The following is a 17,084-nucleotide window of genomic DNA, read 5'->3' as shown; positions in this document are numbered from 1 at the left end:
GAGCCACGTGCCTCGCGACTCCAGCAGCCGCCATCTTGTTTTCGATCGGGTTGTTGTGTTGTCTTCTTCGCAAGAAATTTTACATTATGGCTGGCGAAGGAGGCGTTGATATCGATTTGTACGCTACAGTTGATGAATTTGAACCCGAGGTTGCTGGTCAGGTAAGATTAAGCGAGCATTTCAAGCACGGAGAATTCTAAAACGATATCAAACACACGCTGATCAAATGTCAGACTGTGATGTAATATCATTATGCATAGCACGACATCGGCGTTTAGTTTGTTGTGAATCTGAATTCTCTTGTGAAGAATTGAAGAATATCCAAGATAGAATATGATGTGGTTATCGTTTACAAACCCGTTTAGTGTAAAATTAAAGCTTCGGAAAGAAGGACACTAGCTTTTTGCTACCTCGGTTAGCGTCATGATCACTCTGTGAGCTCGCAGCACATGTACAATTGAAATATCAGCTTTATTAGCTTATAGCCCGGCTTATAGCTGACTGTAACACGTCCTTCTGTTTTCATATGGCATATTTTTATGCCTTTTTTCCCAACTTCCACGCTAAAAAGATGGAAAAGCCGATCGGTTTCGTAAAAAACAGAGACTTAATTTCGAAAGTGCAGCATTACAAAGTACATGGAGACTCAAAATGCAACTTGATTGTTTGTAAGTGTGGATGGGTAATAACGTTCAGGCTTTTAGTGTAAATGCTGTTGCATGATATCAGCTTTAATCTAGACTAGAACATCTATGCAAAGAAGTTATTAGATACCAAATTTTTCCCTGCAATTCTTAACTTTTCACTGCCAAAAAATCTCACACTTGAACACCAGTGTTCTCAATTTATTAGCAACTATGCACATTTCATCACAGCCATTGCATTTCCTATAGCCATCTCTTGCTACACTCTTTAACAAGGCTTGACAAAACCCTGTCCGTTCGTCCAGGACAAGTAGGTTTTCCTACCGGGCAACTGACTTTTCATGCTCACTTGCCCAACAGGCAAGGGCCTCAGAAAACCATCTATTAACTTAATTTTTAAAACAACAATTTTGAAAAAAAGTATTAATAAGCTTGGGAATCTGGGCAAGGAGGAAATGTGCCCAGGCAAGCAAAATGTTTTCGAGCCCTGCTTTCATGATTGACAAAGTTGTGACAGGGCTTAATCTGCTAACAACCTTCCAAGTTAAGACCATTTTTGTCACCATGGCAACTAAAATTTTGGAGCTGGCGAAGCGATTGGTTGGAGATCCAGCAAGAAAGTGACACTTCTTGCTGGCTCCCCGCCAGCTCTTCCACTTGTGTGTGTGACCCCCAGGGGGGTCTCCCCCTTGTGAATGACGGGGATGATAGAGGATTTTTTGGGGTTTAAATCTCCGGGATTTTTTTGGGTTGGAATTTGGCAGTTTTTGGGTGACTTGATTTAAAGGGAATTTTTGGGGTATTAAAAACGACTGTCCTTGGCGATTTGGTTTTTCCCCTCCTGGCATGGGTGACAGGGATTTTGGGGTTTTTTGGTCCAGGAATTTTTTGTCTGGAGACTCGGGGATTTTGGGGTCCTGGGCCCCCATCGATCATTCCCGTCATTGAGCCGGTCCCCCCTGGGGTGTGACCCAAATTCATGCCTGCTCACAGACTATGCATTCCTTTTCCCAGTGAGCTAAGGCAAGGCAAGTACTGGTTTGTTAAAATGGAACAGTAAAGTTTGGTCTGATCAAGGTGCACCGCCTCCAGAAGTGATCCCAAATATTCTGGTCCGACCTTACTGAAACAGACCTTTCCATTTGACCTTCAGCCAAAATTTGTGATTTTTTTTTTGTGGGGGGGGGGGGGGTGGGGGGGATGGAGGGCACCCCAGGGTTTTAATAAGTTCTGGAACTGATGTTACAGTTATGTCCAGTTCAAAATTACTCTTAGTTGTAGCCTAGTTAGAAGCCTAACTTTTGTGATCCATTTTTTCTTAGCATCATATGACTGAAGGCTTGGACTTGTATGATGATGTACTCACTACAACAGGAGCAGTGGAGGATGAGGCGTTGCAATCACATGTATGTAAATTAGAGTTTGCAAAAGTAAATAAACAAAACAACAGATCTTATGCCAATCTAAACTGTAATTCATTGTGTTTCAGTATGAAGAAGATGTTTCTGCTGGCATTCCACCTGAGGCAGTCCAGTCAGGTACAAGCTATGTCATATTACTACAAGCAATTAAGTTATTTTAATTAAAATAATTAGTAAATTGGGAATAATAGTTTGTTATTGTGATGCAGGTGTAATGTTTCCTAAATTCCTGATTTTTAATTGGATTCTTTGTAGACTTCTTCCCTTGTATTTTTTTGTGTGTGTTTATTTCTACATATGTATCAGTCTTTTTCTTTAGTGCATCATATCAGTTACCCAGAAAAATTACTTGAAGTTTCTCTACATGTTGTTACTCTGGGTGAAATTTTACCAGTAATGGTCTTGCAATTCCTGTATTATAACATTCCTTGTAATCTGAAGGTAAATAAAGTGTTTTGGATAACAAACATTTTATATAGTTTTATGGGTGTTTTATCTTTACCGTCTTTGTTTTAGGTGTATATGAATACAAGTCTTACACGACAGTCCATCCCAAATCAGCTGCTGCACGATCTACACACACCTACTATGAAAGAAACAAAGGAAAACCTCTTTATGTTGGCAACTTGACATGGGTAAGTCTAGCTTTTTACTCTTGCTTTTCCATTTAAGCAGTGGTAGTACACTGGACATGCAGCCTCAAGAAAGGTTGCCCTACAGAGGACAACTCTGTATGGCAAACTCTTACTTTAATCCTGAGGACTACTTACACTGTATTCAGCCTTATAGAGCAAATTCAGGCTATTCTAGCCTTTAAAAGTGTTCTGTGCTGTTATGCAGCAAAGAGTACCTGAAAGTCACAAAGCTTTCTGTTGACTTCCTTGATGAATAAAAAGTGTCCTTATAATGAAAGTTTTTGATTCACGTGATCAAGGTTGATGCAGCACCAGATGAAATTTAGCAAATGCATTTTACCACTACAGTCAACCCTCTCTTAACGGACACCTCTTTAAGATGGACACCTGGTGTTGGTCCCGTCCCTGCCATTTTTCAGTCATTTTACTGTAAATAAACTCCCTATAAGACAGACACCTCTCAAAAAACAGATAGTTGGAGCCTGTCCCGACGGTGTCCGTTTTAGAGAGAGTTGACTGTACAGTGCTTTACAAAGAAAGCAGCAACTTGAATTTTAATGACTGTTAAACTCACGGAACTGTTGTCTCCCAATGAAACAACTGACTAAGAAACTGCTTTTCTTTTATAGTGGACAAATGACCAAGAACTAACAGAAGCCCTGCAAGAGTGTGGTGTAACAGATCTCATCAATATCAAGTTCTTTGAAAACAGAACCAATGGTCAATCTAAAGGGTGAGTTGGCAACAAGGTAGCTTTATTCTTGTAGATTTCATTAACTTGTGTTTTAGGCATGTCCAGTCAGAGATAAATAAATTTTAAGTGCTTTTTTTAGTTATACACAATGTAATAGCTCGTTAAAACAACACTTTTGTGAAGCCTTTCACAGCGTGACATTTTTTTCTTGAAAGACTTGATCAAACAAGATAAAAGCTATGCACAGGAGTTTTTCTAGTACTCGCGTCACGTGCAAGACTTTTTTGGTGATACAATCATAATCTATAGCAGCCATCAACAGATATCCTGCCAATCAAAGCGATAAAGGAGGTTAACACATGTCAGATTTTAACAATCCCTTATCTTTTACTGCTACCAAATTGAAGGCTTGGGTGGGGTTTATTTGTCTTGGTGATGTTCTGCAACTGTTTCTTTGGCTAGTATATTTTGTAATCTCAGATTTTTGAATACCCAGGTTGTATAAAGACTAGGGGTGGATTAAAAAAAGTGTTTCTGCAGCCAGATCTTTTCCCTGGAGGCAACATTTCCAGGCAATCACTACCAATTTTATACTGACTCTGTGTTACCTATACTCGCAGCTCTTTCTGCTATTGAGCATCAATGGATAGGAGTGGGTACGGGATGCAAGGAAGAATACACCAAACTAACATCAAAGAAAGCCAGAATATTTTTGACCAAAAAAATTTCAATTGTATTTGATTGATCTTTGTCGAAAAGAATTTCGTGCAAAATTTGTAAAAAAAAAAAAATATTCTATGCAACAATTTGTAAAAAAGAAGAGAGAAATATTTCAGATAACTCTGTACCATAGTGAAACCAATTACAAAAAATGCAAATAAATATTTTATTGCCCGCTATTTAAACAATAACTTTATATGGAATTGTAAATATATTTAAACTAAACTCAACTGTATTTTTTTACTTGTACAGTAGAAAATTGTATATACTGGATAAATAACTTACGGAAATTAAATTATAGTAATTTATAAAAAAATATATATATTTAACTTTTTTGTTTAAAAGGAAGATAACATTGTATAGGGTACATTAACATTGTAAGTAATAATTTAGTGTTCAGTTTCCAGCGAACCAGAAAACTGCGAGCAGATGAAATTATTTTTGGAATGTTGTGTATTGCTAACATTATGATAAAACATGAAACTGCAACTGTTGAAAAATAAACTGGCACTCAACTATGTTTATGGAGGGTGACATGACAAACAGACTTAATCTTGAATCATATTGGTAGCAATACATAAAAGATTCCAGAAATAATTCTGTAAACTTATAGGTTTTCTGGTTTTCACTCTGTATGTAACAGGAATGTATGTATACATGTATTTAGTAGGCTTTACCCTGTACAGTAACTTGGCTTCCTTGCAAAGAAAAAATGTTTGTTATTGTAAGATATGGGGTTTTGAAATTAGCTCCAACCTCAAATCTGAAATTGTAAATACATGTGTACAGTGAAAATAAATCTTCTCCAGTTATAAGTTTGTTACTAACAGTTTGATAACTTTATTACGACCATTTTCTTCTGGGAACATTCGGCATGTGTACATGTATTTCTGTGGTGGACGTGGCTGTTATGACAAACTGTGTTAAGTGACAATTGAATAGATTTCATCTCAATTCACTTCATTTCTTTACAGTTTTAATTATGTGATCAATTGGCAAGTTCAAACCAAAACATGAAGCACACACTCACAATTTCTTTTTGTTGTTGTTGACTGCATTGGTAAATTTTACACAAACTAGGTTTTCGTTGGTCATAATTTTGTACGTTTGATATCAAAAGGCAATCTACTGGTAAGCTGTTTTGGTTTGCTGTTTCAAGCAATTTTTTTTGTTGACTTTACATGTATTTTCAAGTTATTTCTTACTTTACCAGCAAGGCATCTCTTGTGTGAAATGATTACAATTTAAATGAAACAATTTTGGCAAATAATATTCTTATTATTCCTTGTCTTTTTTGCAAGTACATTTATTACATGAATGCCCAGTAAATATTTTTCACCGTTGTCAGCCAACTTTGTTCAGTGCTGTTATCAGTACCCATGAGAAAACTTATAAATTTGTTATACAATCTATGTTGTGCATGTAAGTCGGTATTTCAAAGAAAGCAGGCATTTGCCACAGTGCTTGGTCAAGTATATACAAGTGAGTATGTTGACGTTGTATTGGATACAATGCATGAATAGTGCATGTGTTATATGGTTATATAATGCATGTACAGTCATGTCACCTCTTGGGACATTAAATTTCATTGCTGGTGTGTATTCCTTGATCAAGAGCTCCAACCAGACAGATTTTTGTTTGTCTAGAACATTTATTATTTATGGGTACATGTATGTGCAATGAGATAATTTTACATGACCAGTTTGTAAAATTATTACACATTGCTGCTACAGATTCAACTGCAGTTTTTTGGTATACACACAAAGATTGAGCTAATCAAAAATTCTAATTGAAAACGCGATGGAAGAAAAGCATACTCTTATTCTATGGTAAGTAATTTCTTAAAAAAAAGGATCTAACAAAATCTGAAGAAAAATAAAATTACCTCCTTGGAGCATGTAATAAGAAAAATTGTCTGTGGCCGTTATTCAAGGAAGTATGGTCTCTAGCAGGCTGCCGGTTAAAATGTTTTGGCACAACACAAGCCTCTTAGACATAGTTTTTTCTGTAATGTCAAATTAAAACATAACCACTTATTTCTCCTCATCATGTTTCAGGTTTGCAATGATTGAGCTTGGTTCTGAAACTTCAGCTCAACTCGTCAATGAAAAATTGCCAAAAATGTAGGTATACCCATGTTCGCTGGTACCGGTATTTTGGGAAGGCTAGGATCCTTCCAGGGGAGGTGGGAATGACTTGTGGTAGTACTGTTACAAGTTTCTTTATGAGAAACACATAATTTCTGTTGTCACAGTCTTGCAACAAAGGAAATATCTGAGTCCCTGATGGGAATCCAACCCACACTGAAAAAAAATAAATTGCAATTAGTGAAGAAATGATTATTATTTTTTATGTTGGCAAGCCTTGACCACAAACATGAACATGGGATGGTAAGCCTGTGGTGACGCTCTTCATGCATACTGCTAGGATTAGCAATGTTGAAAGCATCTTACTATAGACCACTTTAGCTATGTATGTAAATTGCCCATTTCAGGTCATGCAATGTTCTACAGAGAATTACCCTTTGTCTATCTGGAAATTATTATTAATAATTAATTGTTTGAATTTGAAAGAGATATAAATTTTCAAGGGTAACATCACATGGTCTAAAATGAGACAACAAACAAACGAAAGCTGAAGAGGTCTGTTGTGGAGATATGTATGGGGTTTACTTATGAATGTGCTGGCACTTAACATAAAGTTTTGTGACAAAGTTTGCTGCCTTGTTTTAGTCATCAGTCTGTAGAGTGTCTGTCCCACCTCTCTCTTCTGGAACAGAGTTGTAACCTGCAAGATCGATGCAAGACGAAACACTTGCCTTGTCTAGATTTTTACCCAAAATTTATTTAAAAAATGCTTTGTTGTGAAAATAATTCCCAGTTGAACAAGATTGATTTTTCGCAACAAATACCTCATGAAAAATGTCTCTGAAAGAGAGTTTCAGAACTATTAGATTTTAAAATTTTCTGGAGGACATGCCCCGAGAGCCCCCTAGCAAGATTTTGCCTCGTCTATGGCAAAGGTATGGTTTGGGCCTTGTGGAATTTTTCATTTGTTTTACATTTATTGGTTTTCTTTTATTCAGGGAGATACAGGGACAATTTCCAGTAGTCACACCAGCAACAAAACAATTCTTACAGCAGTTTGAAGCTCAGTCAAGGAAAAGTAAGAACATGATCATACAACTTCATTGACTTGTTTTGAGTTTCATAATATTGTTATGTTTAGAGCGCTTTACCTTGTGACTAGTATAAACCTAAACTTTTTCAGACATGGTTCCCTTTCAAATATAAATCCAAACATTTTTCAAATGCAAAAATTTCTTTTAATAACACCCCCACCCCACCCCAATGTGACCAAGCCACTGAAAATAATGAATGATTGCAAGTACGCCCTATTACTGTTAAAGTTATTGTTGGTATTGATCTTTAAAGGGACTATGTCACGGGGATTTCGCAGTTTTTTGGTCTTAACCAGTTCTGAAATTAGTGGAATGCAACTAAACCCATAAAAAACAATATGTTTGAACATCTAGAAGTCTAAGCAGAACAGCAAGGCACAAAACGATTTTGAAGATGTGTGAAAACAACTTGAAAACGTTTGCCTAACGTTTTCAAATTGCAATCCGTTTCCATCCGAGCCATCCGCAGCCAATAATGCTTGTTATCAGTTTCAGTGCTCTAATATAGCAATTTTTTATGAAAATGGACTATCATTTCTGGTTTCATGCGACACATAATATAAATTTTGGCTGTTCAATAATCTGTTAAAATCCGTGACATAGTCCCTTTAAAGCAGACTTGATCTTCATTGAATTTCACAGATAATCCTGGCAGTATGGGAGGCGGACATTCAGATCAAGATGGCCCAGGATATCATCATCAAGGAGGCAGAGGGTTTGGTTACAACCGCGGAGGTTTCAGAGGGCGTGGTGGATTCCATCCACGTCCAGGAATGGGACGTGGGTTTGAGCATGGACCGCCACCTGGAGAAATGGGGCGTGGTGGTCCCTGGATGGGTGAGCAGGGTGGGTTAGGGTGTTTTAACACTGTCTGTTTGTTTTATTTCCTCAGAATGAGAATACTCTGGAAATATGTCTGTTGTGGTACTATGGTTAGAAATTAGAAAAACTGACTAGGTAGAGATGGTACACAGATTTCTGTAATGCTTTGTAATCAGGATGGAATATCCTTCTCACAGAGATCTCACATGTCTTTCTTGGCTGTGAAGATAGTGATACACCAAAGAAAGTTATCACATTAAGAGACTAGGTCACAATTTTAGGCAGTATCAGCACTAAACAACTGGTCATTGAATTAATTACAATATGACAATAACGACTTAAAGGGACTGTGTCGCGGCTAAATTAATTTTATGTTACTAAATGCCTTCACTTCTAATGTTGCTTCTGATCTATGGCACCATGCTCATTGTGCCTGTGTCTCCCGGGTGTTGCAGCGAGATACTGAACTGTTCCGCCGGACCATCCCTCGCTCCGTTTCTCTTCCCTTGGCCTCCATCCTTCTTTCTTGGTGTGTTTTAATTCCTTCACTGTGTTGGGGTTTTTTTTTGTTGCTGGTCATTTCCTATGCCTAGTGGCTAAAATGGACACAGTCCCTTTAAAGCTCTTGAAAAAACAAGAAACACACAGGGATGTAGCTAAGAAAACACCAGGCTGGCTCATCAACAAGCCCAGCTGGCTTTTCTGGCCTTGGCAGCTCTAAAAATTTACCCAAGTCTCTGCTGTCATGTGAAATTTCAGCCAGACTTAAGTACTCTTTCAGCCAGTGAAGTAAGCTGGCAGCCGGCTCTTAGCGACATCCCTGAACACAAAAAAGCAAGACGGCTTGGATGCTCTGCCAATTTAAATTTGAGAAATGTAATGAACAAAAATAAAAGAATTCCAAAATACCATGACCCTTTAACTTCATATACAAGTTGGAAAGAAAAACTTCTTGTGTCCACTATCAAACTGCAAAGTTTTCCTGTAACCGTTTTGGCTGTTAACTGCATCACAAGACAAGGCTATGTGTTCTAGTATTTTCTTCTTTTTCTATTGCAGGACCTGGTCATATGGGAATGCCGAGACCTCCAGCTCCTGGAATGCCACCTTTTCACAGTGAACATCCTCCTGCTTACTACCCAATGGCATTCCCTCCCCCTGGGGACAAACCTCTAGGTCCAATGCCGCCTCAAGTACCACCGGTAAGAAATTTAAAATTGAATAAAAAAGAGAACTTTGATAAGTGATAAGAGTATGACCCCTCTCTTTAAAGGGAACCTCCACTCTTAAGACAAGTTGATGTTGAATTGTTTTAAATAATACCTAAACTCAAATTTTACAGGAGAAGAGAGAAATAATATTACATCATAATAATAAAATCGAAAAAAAGCAGAGCTGTCATTATGCTTTAACCATTTGTTACATTGAACTTATCGCTGGTAGCATTTCTCTCTGTATAGAAGTGTAACTTAACACTTATGGACATCTTCACTTGTAACACTGGGTGAATTCAGCTGTAACAGGTGTTAAGGGTTACAGGCCTAAATGGTAAAAAGGTTAAGTCAGTGTCCGAGCCAAGTGGCCCATACAGCCGGTGCTTATTCTGGTTTCCATAGAATTAAGTGACTAACAGTATTGATACTCCCCCCTGAATGGGATGCTAGTCCATCGCAAGGTAACCCCCGGCAGTAAATTTGCCGGTACCCATTTATACACCTGGGTGGAGTGAGGCACTGTGAGAGTTCACCGCGGTCAAACGTCTCAGGCAGCTTTTCGTTCCATTTCGGCATTTTTTGTTCATATTGAAGTGTTAGTATGAGCAAGGATAGATAAAAATAGTTGCTGAGTGTAAGCATAATCCCATTTCCTCACGTAAACGAGTGTTTTTACTTCTAAAATGATCCGCATCCTTACCAAAGTGCTTTGACAAATGGCGCGACAAGTACGCATATTGCTTTTTTCAAACACGTAGAACTTTTTTAGTAAAGCTTCAAAAAACTTAGTAAACCCTTAGGATACTGGTAATGTATCGAACTTTGAACTGTGAAAATTAAAACCTTATCTTTGCAGTACTTTTCTTATTTTTTGCATATTTCTGTCGTTTGACCGCGGTCAACTGTGAGAGTAAAGTGTCTTGCCCAAGAACATAACACAATTCCAATGGCCAGGGCTCGAACCCAGGCCATTTGACTTGGAGTCGAGGGCACTAACCATAAGGTCACCGCACCTTCCGCACAGGCCTAAATGACAGCCTTGAAAAGTACAGCTTTTAAATTTCCCGTGCACCACCATTTTTGATTTTTTGACTTATGATGGTTGTTCTATTGTTTCACACAAAAGATCCTCTACTTCCAAACAGTAGCATCGATTAGTTGTCATAAAATCCAAAATAGCAATGCATGGGAAATTTAAAAGTGCAAATCTTTTCCTTTTTCTGTTACTATTAAATGTTGTTTCTGTCATTTCTCTAAAAGGTGGAATTTTGACATTATTCTACTGGTCGTTAGAATGGAGGTTTCCTTCAGTATTGCCTTTTCCTTGAGCTGTGTTGACAATCTGTCTTTCTTATTCTAGCAACCGCCACCACCTGGAGCTGGTTCAATACCAGATCACAGAGGTCCTGCAGGTACGTAGAACTTTTATGTTTGTTGTTGTTGTTGTTGTTGTTTTTTCTTGGAAATGTTACTCCCTATTTGTTTGATTCAAGAAACTTGTTCCACTTGCTTCAACCCAGCGAATCAAAGGTGATGTGTTTACAAGCAGTCAGCTGTAATCCAGGACCAGTCATGATTGTTTTTCCAAAAATAATATGCTGAAAGAGAGTGACGGATATGTAAAATGTGAAATAAAAAAAAATGTTAACATTTAAGGCAGTTTGCCAACTTTAAAATTCAGAAAAGTTGATGGATGCTATGCCATTGAACATTTCTGGTCCATTTCATTCCATGACCATTTGTTATGACTGGCAAGGTCATTTGATGTGGTTATACAAAGATCCTATTGACATGTGATTTTTATTGAATGTTTTTATTCATCTGTTACAGGCATGGTCCCACCGTTCCCCAAGGCCCCCGTTGCACCACATGTGAATCCAGCATTCTTTCCAGAAGGACCCCCAGTAAGTGTTTTCTGTTTATAAGTGAAAGCAGTGTTTGTGAAGCCAGCATCTGCCCCCATGTGTATACCTTAAGGTTACTATTTTTAGCAATTTTTTTAAAGCAAGATTTAGCGACTATTTAATTTTGCGATTTTCCGAAAAATTTAAAAAGTTAGTGATATCATGTGTACCAGTTTTAAATGAACATATAGCTAAGATGGAAATAAAATGTTCAGTAAAAGAACAAACTCACTTGATATTGAACGAAAATTTTGTTTCCCTTTGGTGTGGGAGGGGGGTACCGTATTTTCTCGATTAACGCCCCCGGCATTTATTTCAAACTTGGCCCGTAGGGCCGGCGTTTTGTTCAGGTTTTCTGCCCTTGTTTCTATGATTTCTTTTTGACAGCTAACATATTTTTAAGCATTACCTTTAATAATTTTGGGGTCTTTTTCAAATACAACTGAGACCCGGCGTTTATTCGGGGCCCGGCGTACAAATACGGTACTTGAATTTAACGAGTATTAAATTTGACAAAGACAAATTTTAGCAAGCACTAAATTTAGCAAATTTTCCCCAACTTGCTAAAATCGCTAAAATTAGTAGCCGCTAACAATAATGACCTCAAGGTACATTATTCAGGGGGAGAATAAAAATACATTACTCCTAGTTGCTTCATACTACGGAACCTGGCGTGATGGTCAGTAGGCTTAAGATTGCATACTATCAATCATTGTAAAGATACAGCCCTGGTTTAAACTTCATAACACTGAGGTAAAGTCAAAAAGGATTTACCGTAAATAATAGTTATCTGTTTTCTCTGTTTGTCAGCCAGAGACGTTCCTTGCAGCTGGAGCTCCTGGTATGAGTCGAATGGATATGATGGCCCAGTTCATGCCGAGACCAGGTGTGTAATGCCAACATCAACATCTAGATAGGTGCTTGCAATTAGTCAGTGAAAGAAATTCTCTCTCTCAGTTTGTATTTTTTTAAGGAAAAAAAAATTATAAAAAAATTGCCCCCTTTAAATTTAAAAAAAAAACCAAAAAACCAAAAAAAAAGAACAGCCAAAAAGTCCGTTTTATAGAGAGTTACTGTATGCATTTTCATTGTTTCCAGTCTTAGCCTTGTATGTTTTACTGTCATCTCATTTCTTGTTGTTCCTTTGATTATTTGCAGGTGATGATTTCAACGAGTCCATGAAGAGAAATCAGATGCTTGCCAGTAGTGCTATCAAACGAGCCATGTCCGATGCCAATGCAGGTCAGTTTTCATGTGTTACAGCAGTTTTGAGTCTGTCAATGAATCCCAAAAATAAAAATTGGAAATTCTTCTTTGCGTTACTTTGGTCTTATTACCCTAAATGGCACTCACTCCCAGATAAAATCTACTTTGTTTCTCTTACTATTACTTTCAATTTATACATTTTTCCCCAAAATTGAAATGTCCAATTATGAAAAGGCAGCCAACTAGGTTGAAATCTGCACCAAAAATATGCAGATTTGTTTGAGCTAAAATCTACTTGTAAATTTGTCTTCAATATAGGCGACTATGAAAGTGGAATTGAAACATTAGTTGGAGCAATATCTCTCATCAAACAGTCACCAACAGCAGCAGAGGAAAGATGCCAGGTAAGACAAACTGCAATAACAAACTTTGTTAACAAACTAAACGGCCTCGTTACCTTATATGGTTTCTTTTAGGCTTCCTCGCCACCTCTTTGAACTTTTTGCTATCTATTCTGTCGTTATTTTTCTTGTGTCTGGTGAGGCAAATAAATAACAAAAAAATGAAATGAAATGAAAAACTAGAAGGCTTACAACAAGGCCAGATGGAAAATCTTCAGCTCTTCCTTTTGGTCATCATTCTTTATATCACTGTGCTTCATTTAGAAGACATCCATTGAATGTTGTTTCTTATATTGTTTCTGACGCTAGTCGCTAGTACACTTTGATCATTCAAGATCACTCAAGAAATCAAAACTTTTGAGAGAGTTTACGTCAAGCCTGGTTTTCACTAGCGACGCAAGCACAAGTGCAAGCGCAAGCGCAAAGATAACAGCTCTTATTTCACCGTGAAAACGGCTTTGAGTCAAGCAAAAGCACAAGCGCATTGCATTTTGATGCTTGTGCTTGCGTCGCTTGTGAAAACCAGGCTTTACGCGGTATTGTAGCACAAAACAGTGTGACGGATTTCGAAAGTGGGCCAGAAAAAAAGTTGATGTTTGTGCTGGTTTTGTGTCAGGTGCTTGTCCAGTCATTACAAGATTGTCTTCAAGGACTAGAGTTACAGCTGCTAGAAAGAAGGTAAGAGCATTTGTAACCAACTTCAGATTGTTATTAGTGTAGCATTGCAACAGGCTTAAAATGATCCAGGGAGCAGGGAAAGGGACTCCCATATGAAAGGAACAGGGATGCTAGTTGGAAAATTTGAATTAAGGGACTGGTCAATAAGTACCAGGGGGGGTGGGCCGGAGCAATTGGAAAAGTGGTGGCTTGAATATTTGTGACCCACCCATTCCTTCTGGCTCAAAACTGACTGACCCACCCCTGATACGGGGTTGAAAATTACATGACCCACCCCCTTTGCTCATAAAATTCATTATTCTGTAAGCGGTTGGAGGTTTTTGATTTGATATCAGCTTTTAAAGTTTTATTCCCTACATACACCACCCTAATTTTCCCTGATGGACACTTTCCATGGGAAAATTTAGACACAAACATATGAAAAATCTGAAACAGTACGTAATATTAATATATAATATATTTAGAATAATTAATACAGAATAATTAATGAATAATTAATTCAGAAACTGTCTACAACCACTGTCTATAACTCATATTTACAAAGTGTTTGAGAAAAGAGTTTACTGGTGAAAGCCTAAAGCGCTGAGTGAATCAAGGCAGCATGAAGACAGACAGGCAAAACTGATGTTATGATCATAAGCCATCTAGGGGGGTCAGGGGGCATGCTCCCCCGGGAAATTTTTATATTTTAGCCTCCTGAAATCGCTAGAAAATCATTTAAAATTGGTCACTTCGAGAAATTTATCTATTTATACTGATATACATAAGATGACCCACCCCTACATGTAGATCAAAACGACATAACCCACCCCTTTTCGAGGGCTGAAAAACTGATGACCCACCCCCTTTCTGCTCCGGCCCACCCCCCCCCCCTCTACTTATTGACCAGTCCTTAATCCCCTAAAAGAGACCAATCTGGTCACACCTTTTTGACCCCTTAAAGATACCATTTTTCATGCCTGATAGATCTAGTATGATGACGTTTTTCGTTACACCCCTTAGCAACGAGACACCCCTGTCCCTTCCTATCCATATGGTGGCCCCCACCCAGCATAATTATGACCTTGTGACGTTCTTTTTGTTTCCTGATCCGGTAGTTTCACCAGCAACAGTGAAGTGCAGTGGGTTTCTCTGTGTAGTCTATATTGCTGCTTAGTTAAAATGTTTGACAATTGCTCCATTTTATTTTAGGTCAACCGGGAGTAAACACCACTTCAGCGACAAAGATGACTACGAAGGGGAACCCAGAGAAAAACGACACAGACGCAGACGGTCACGATCAAGATCGCGTGACAGGTCCCGAAGGTCAAGGTCACGCGAAAAGCGTTCTAGATCACGTGATCGGGATCGACACCGCCGAAGATGAAAAGCCCCGTGTGATGGATGTTTTGTACAGCTCTTTTGTTTTGTGGTCAAAACTTCACTTTGTTACACCTTGTTGTAAAATGTTTATGTCACGTAATCTCTCGACGTGTAATATCGTAGCGTAGACTCCGACCTTAGATTGTCACGAAATGCTTTATTTCACTGGTTGGAAAGAATCACTAGCGTGGTAATGCATACCGTATTTATTCGATTAAGCGCCCTGGGCGCTTATTAATTTTGGTCCTTAAGAGTGGGCGCTTTTCGGGCTGGGCGCTTTATTTTCACGATTTTCAGCATTTTTGTACAAACAATAAATCAGTAAAGCAGATTTTTACTGTTCATTGAGTCTGTCACTCTCGTTCAGGGAGTCTTCTGTGCTGTCATTCATTCACTTCTCCTCTTGCTTCATTTGTGGGGTGGGGGTGGGCGCTTCGGGCTGGGCGCTTCTTTCCTCCTTCGGGTGGGCGCTTTTCGGGTTGGGCGCTTAATCGAAACGGTATAAAGACTGCAAGTGAGACCGAAATTTTTCTGTTCTTTTTGAATGGCACTTGGCACGTTCACAAGCTGCCAGAGTATTTTTAAGTTTGATTGTTTACCTTTGTACTCCTATTCTTGTTGGAAAGGACATTCAGCTGTTATTGTAAGACGCTTTTAAAAAAAAACCCTTATGCGTGCCTTAGTTTGTAGATTGGAAATCGCTGTTTATATGCTGCTGGTTTCTGTAACGACTCTTTTTTACCAGCCTTATTTGATAAGGTGAATAAAGAAATTAAATTGACAAACGTAAGAGTTTTATTCTGTGGTCACATAAAAACTTGTGTCCAGATCGCTAAACCCTTTTGGTCAGCACTGGCCAAAAAAATTGGGGCTCTGAGATCGAAATTGTGTAAGCCTTGTTAACAGTGCTTGCGCGTTATCAATCACTGAATAATGATCCCAAAGTCATGGTTGATGTTCACACTCAGATTCGCTGCACAGTGCACTGCGAGCACCAACCATGTGAGTTGTAAGAACGCCGTGGACTGGATCCTCCAATCTGCGGGGTCGGAAGAAGAGAAAGGGAGCAAAACGAGGAAACATGTTTCCATAACTGTTCCCTCATTTTGCCAAGGTTCGATGACGTGCAGAAACGCAGAATGTTTCTGCGGTGTTTCCAGAGGCAAATTTTGCTCCTTGGAGACAAAAGTGACGCTGGAAACAATGCTTCCCGTGTGGCAAAACTAAGAAACATTAGGAAAACATGCACGCGCTTCGAGTGTCTCTGGAAAGATGTTTCCTTTACGCGGGCGCTTCTTTTTTCACGCGGGAGATTTCGCCTTCTGCGCAGCAAATTTCAGAGGCGCAAGGGAACACGGTAAAGGAAATGCAAACGAATTATCCCATGAAACTCTGCGGCCTGGCACTTGCGTGCTCTGCCATTTATCTCAATAAGCGATTGTGTTCGAGGCTGGAAACGGGGTGGGGGAAAGGAGAGAGAAGTAAGGCGTGACACAAAAGCGACATACTGAACGTTAAAACAAAAGTATGGAGTGGATCTTAAAAACAACAAGTTTTTTTAGAAAAATGTTAAACATCAGGCTAGCACTATGCTAACAAATAAAGGTCACCGAAATGACCGAAACTTTTTACTTTTAAAATTTTTAATCAGTGCCAACTTCGATTTGTATTTTCAAGTTTTAAATCATGCCTGATTACGGCCACATTACTTTTTTGGCAATGTTCACTTAGAAAAAATCGTCTTCACATTGTTAAAAAGCATCTAATTTTCAATTTTTCATTATTCTCAACACTTTGGCTATCTTGAGATTCAGTTTAGAATACTTTCTAGCGGTCAAGGTTTAGTTACATGTGAAAGCAAAAATTTTAAAAAAGGAAAAAAGAAAAACTCAAATGTCGTGCCTTATTTCGCATTTGCCTCAACTTTAGTTTCCTCGCTTTTCCTGATGGTCGAGAGAATCTGGGTACTAGTTAGAGTCCGCCTGACATTTAATTCCTTCTTTTGTTAGTTTCACCTGTCGTCTGCAGCAAACACAGAATCTTCTGAATGACAGTTAGAACAGATAAACAAAAGCACCATGCTAATATGTACAATAAAAGCCTATTGTCACTTTATTTCATCTAAGTGAATTCAGTTCGGTTTTTTTTATGCATAGATTATTAATTTTTCTGCCCAACAATAAAACAATATTATTCGCTTTA

General features: G+C 38.4%; 1 protein-coding gene and 1 long non-coding RNA gene across 2 annotated transcripts; one reads left to right on the top strand and one right to left on the bottom strand.

Annotated features, from left to right (window-relative positions):
• Positions 1-14: 14 nt before the first annotated feature.
• Positions 15-15,133, top strand: LOC144631307 (cleavage and polyadenylation specificity factor subunit 6-like). Its single transcript, XM_078489717.1, has 16 exons — positions 15-161; positions 1,967-2,050; positions 2,134-2,182; positions 2,582-2,700; positions 3,330-3,433; positions 6,172-6,237; positions 7,200-7,279; positions 7,938-8,132; positions 9,177-9,319; positions 10,692-10,743; positions 11,162-11,235; positions 12,046-12,121; positions 12,394-12,477; positions 12,760-12,845; positions 13,459-13,520; positions 14,712-15,133. The coding sequence occupies exons 1-16, from the start codon at positions 87-89 to the stop codon at positions 14,884-14,886; spliced, it is 1,524 nt and encodes a 507-aa protein (XP_078345843.1). The 5' UTR covers positions 15-86; the 3' UTR covers positions 14,887-15,133.
• On the bottom strand, positions 11,823-13,260 carry LOC144631326 (uncharacterized). Its single transcript, XR_013566713.1, has 3 exons — positions 12,899-13,260; positions 11,983-12,144; positions 11,823-11,937 (listed from the first exon to the last, which is right to left on the bottom strand). It is a non-coding gene; the product is annotated as an uncharacterized LOC144631326 (long non-coding RNA).
• Positions 15,134-17,084: the final 1,951 nt, after the last annotated feature.

The sequence above is a fragment of the Oculina patagonica genome, chromosome 12 (genome assembly GCF_052425735.1).
Source record: "Oculina patagonica isolate OP01 chromosome 12, crgOcupat, whole genome shotgun sequence".
Taxonomy (NCBI): domain Eukaryota; kingdom Metazoa; phylum Cnidaria; class Anthozoa; order Scleractinia; family Oculinidae; genus Oculina; species Oculina patagonica.
Note: the sequence above shows the minus strand (reverse complement) of the source record. Positions and strands in the feature narration are given on the sequence as shown.

What these genes read in the sequence shown, in the direction of transcription:
- LOC144631307 (XM_078489717.1), top strand. Translation starts at nt 87, where the DNA reads ATGGCTGGCGAAGGAGGCGTTGATATCGATTTGTACGCTACAGTTGAT. An exon ending in ATGAGGCGTTGCAATCACAT is followed by an intron (nt 2,051 to 2,133) that starts GTATGTAAATTA and finishes ATTGTGTTTCAG; the next exon opens with TATGAAGAAGATGTTTCTGC. An exon ending in CATGTCCGATGCCAATGCAG is followed by an intron (nt 12,478 to 12,759) that starts GTCAGTTTTCAT and finishes TCTTCAATATAG; the next exon opens with GCGACTATGAAAGTGGAATT.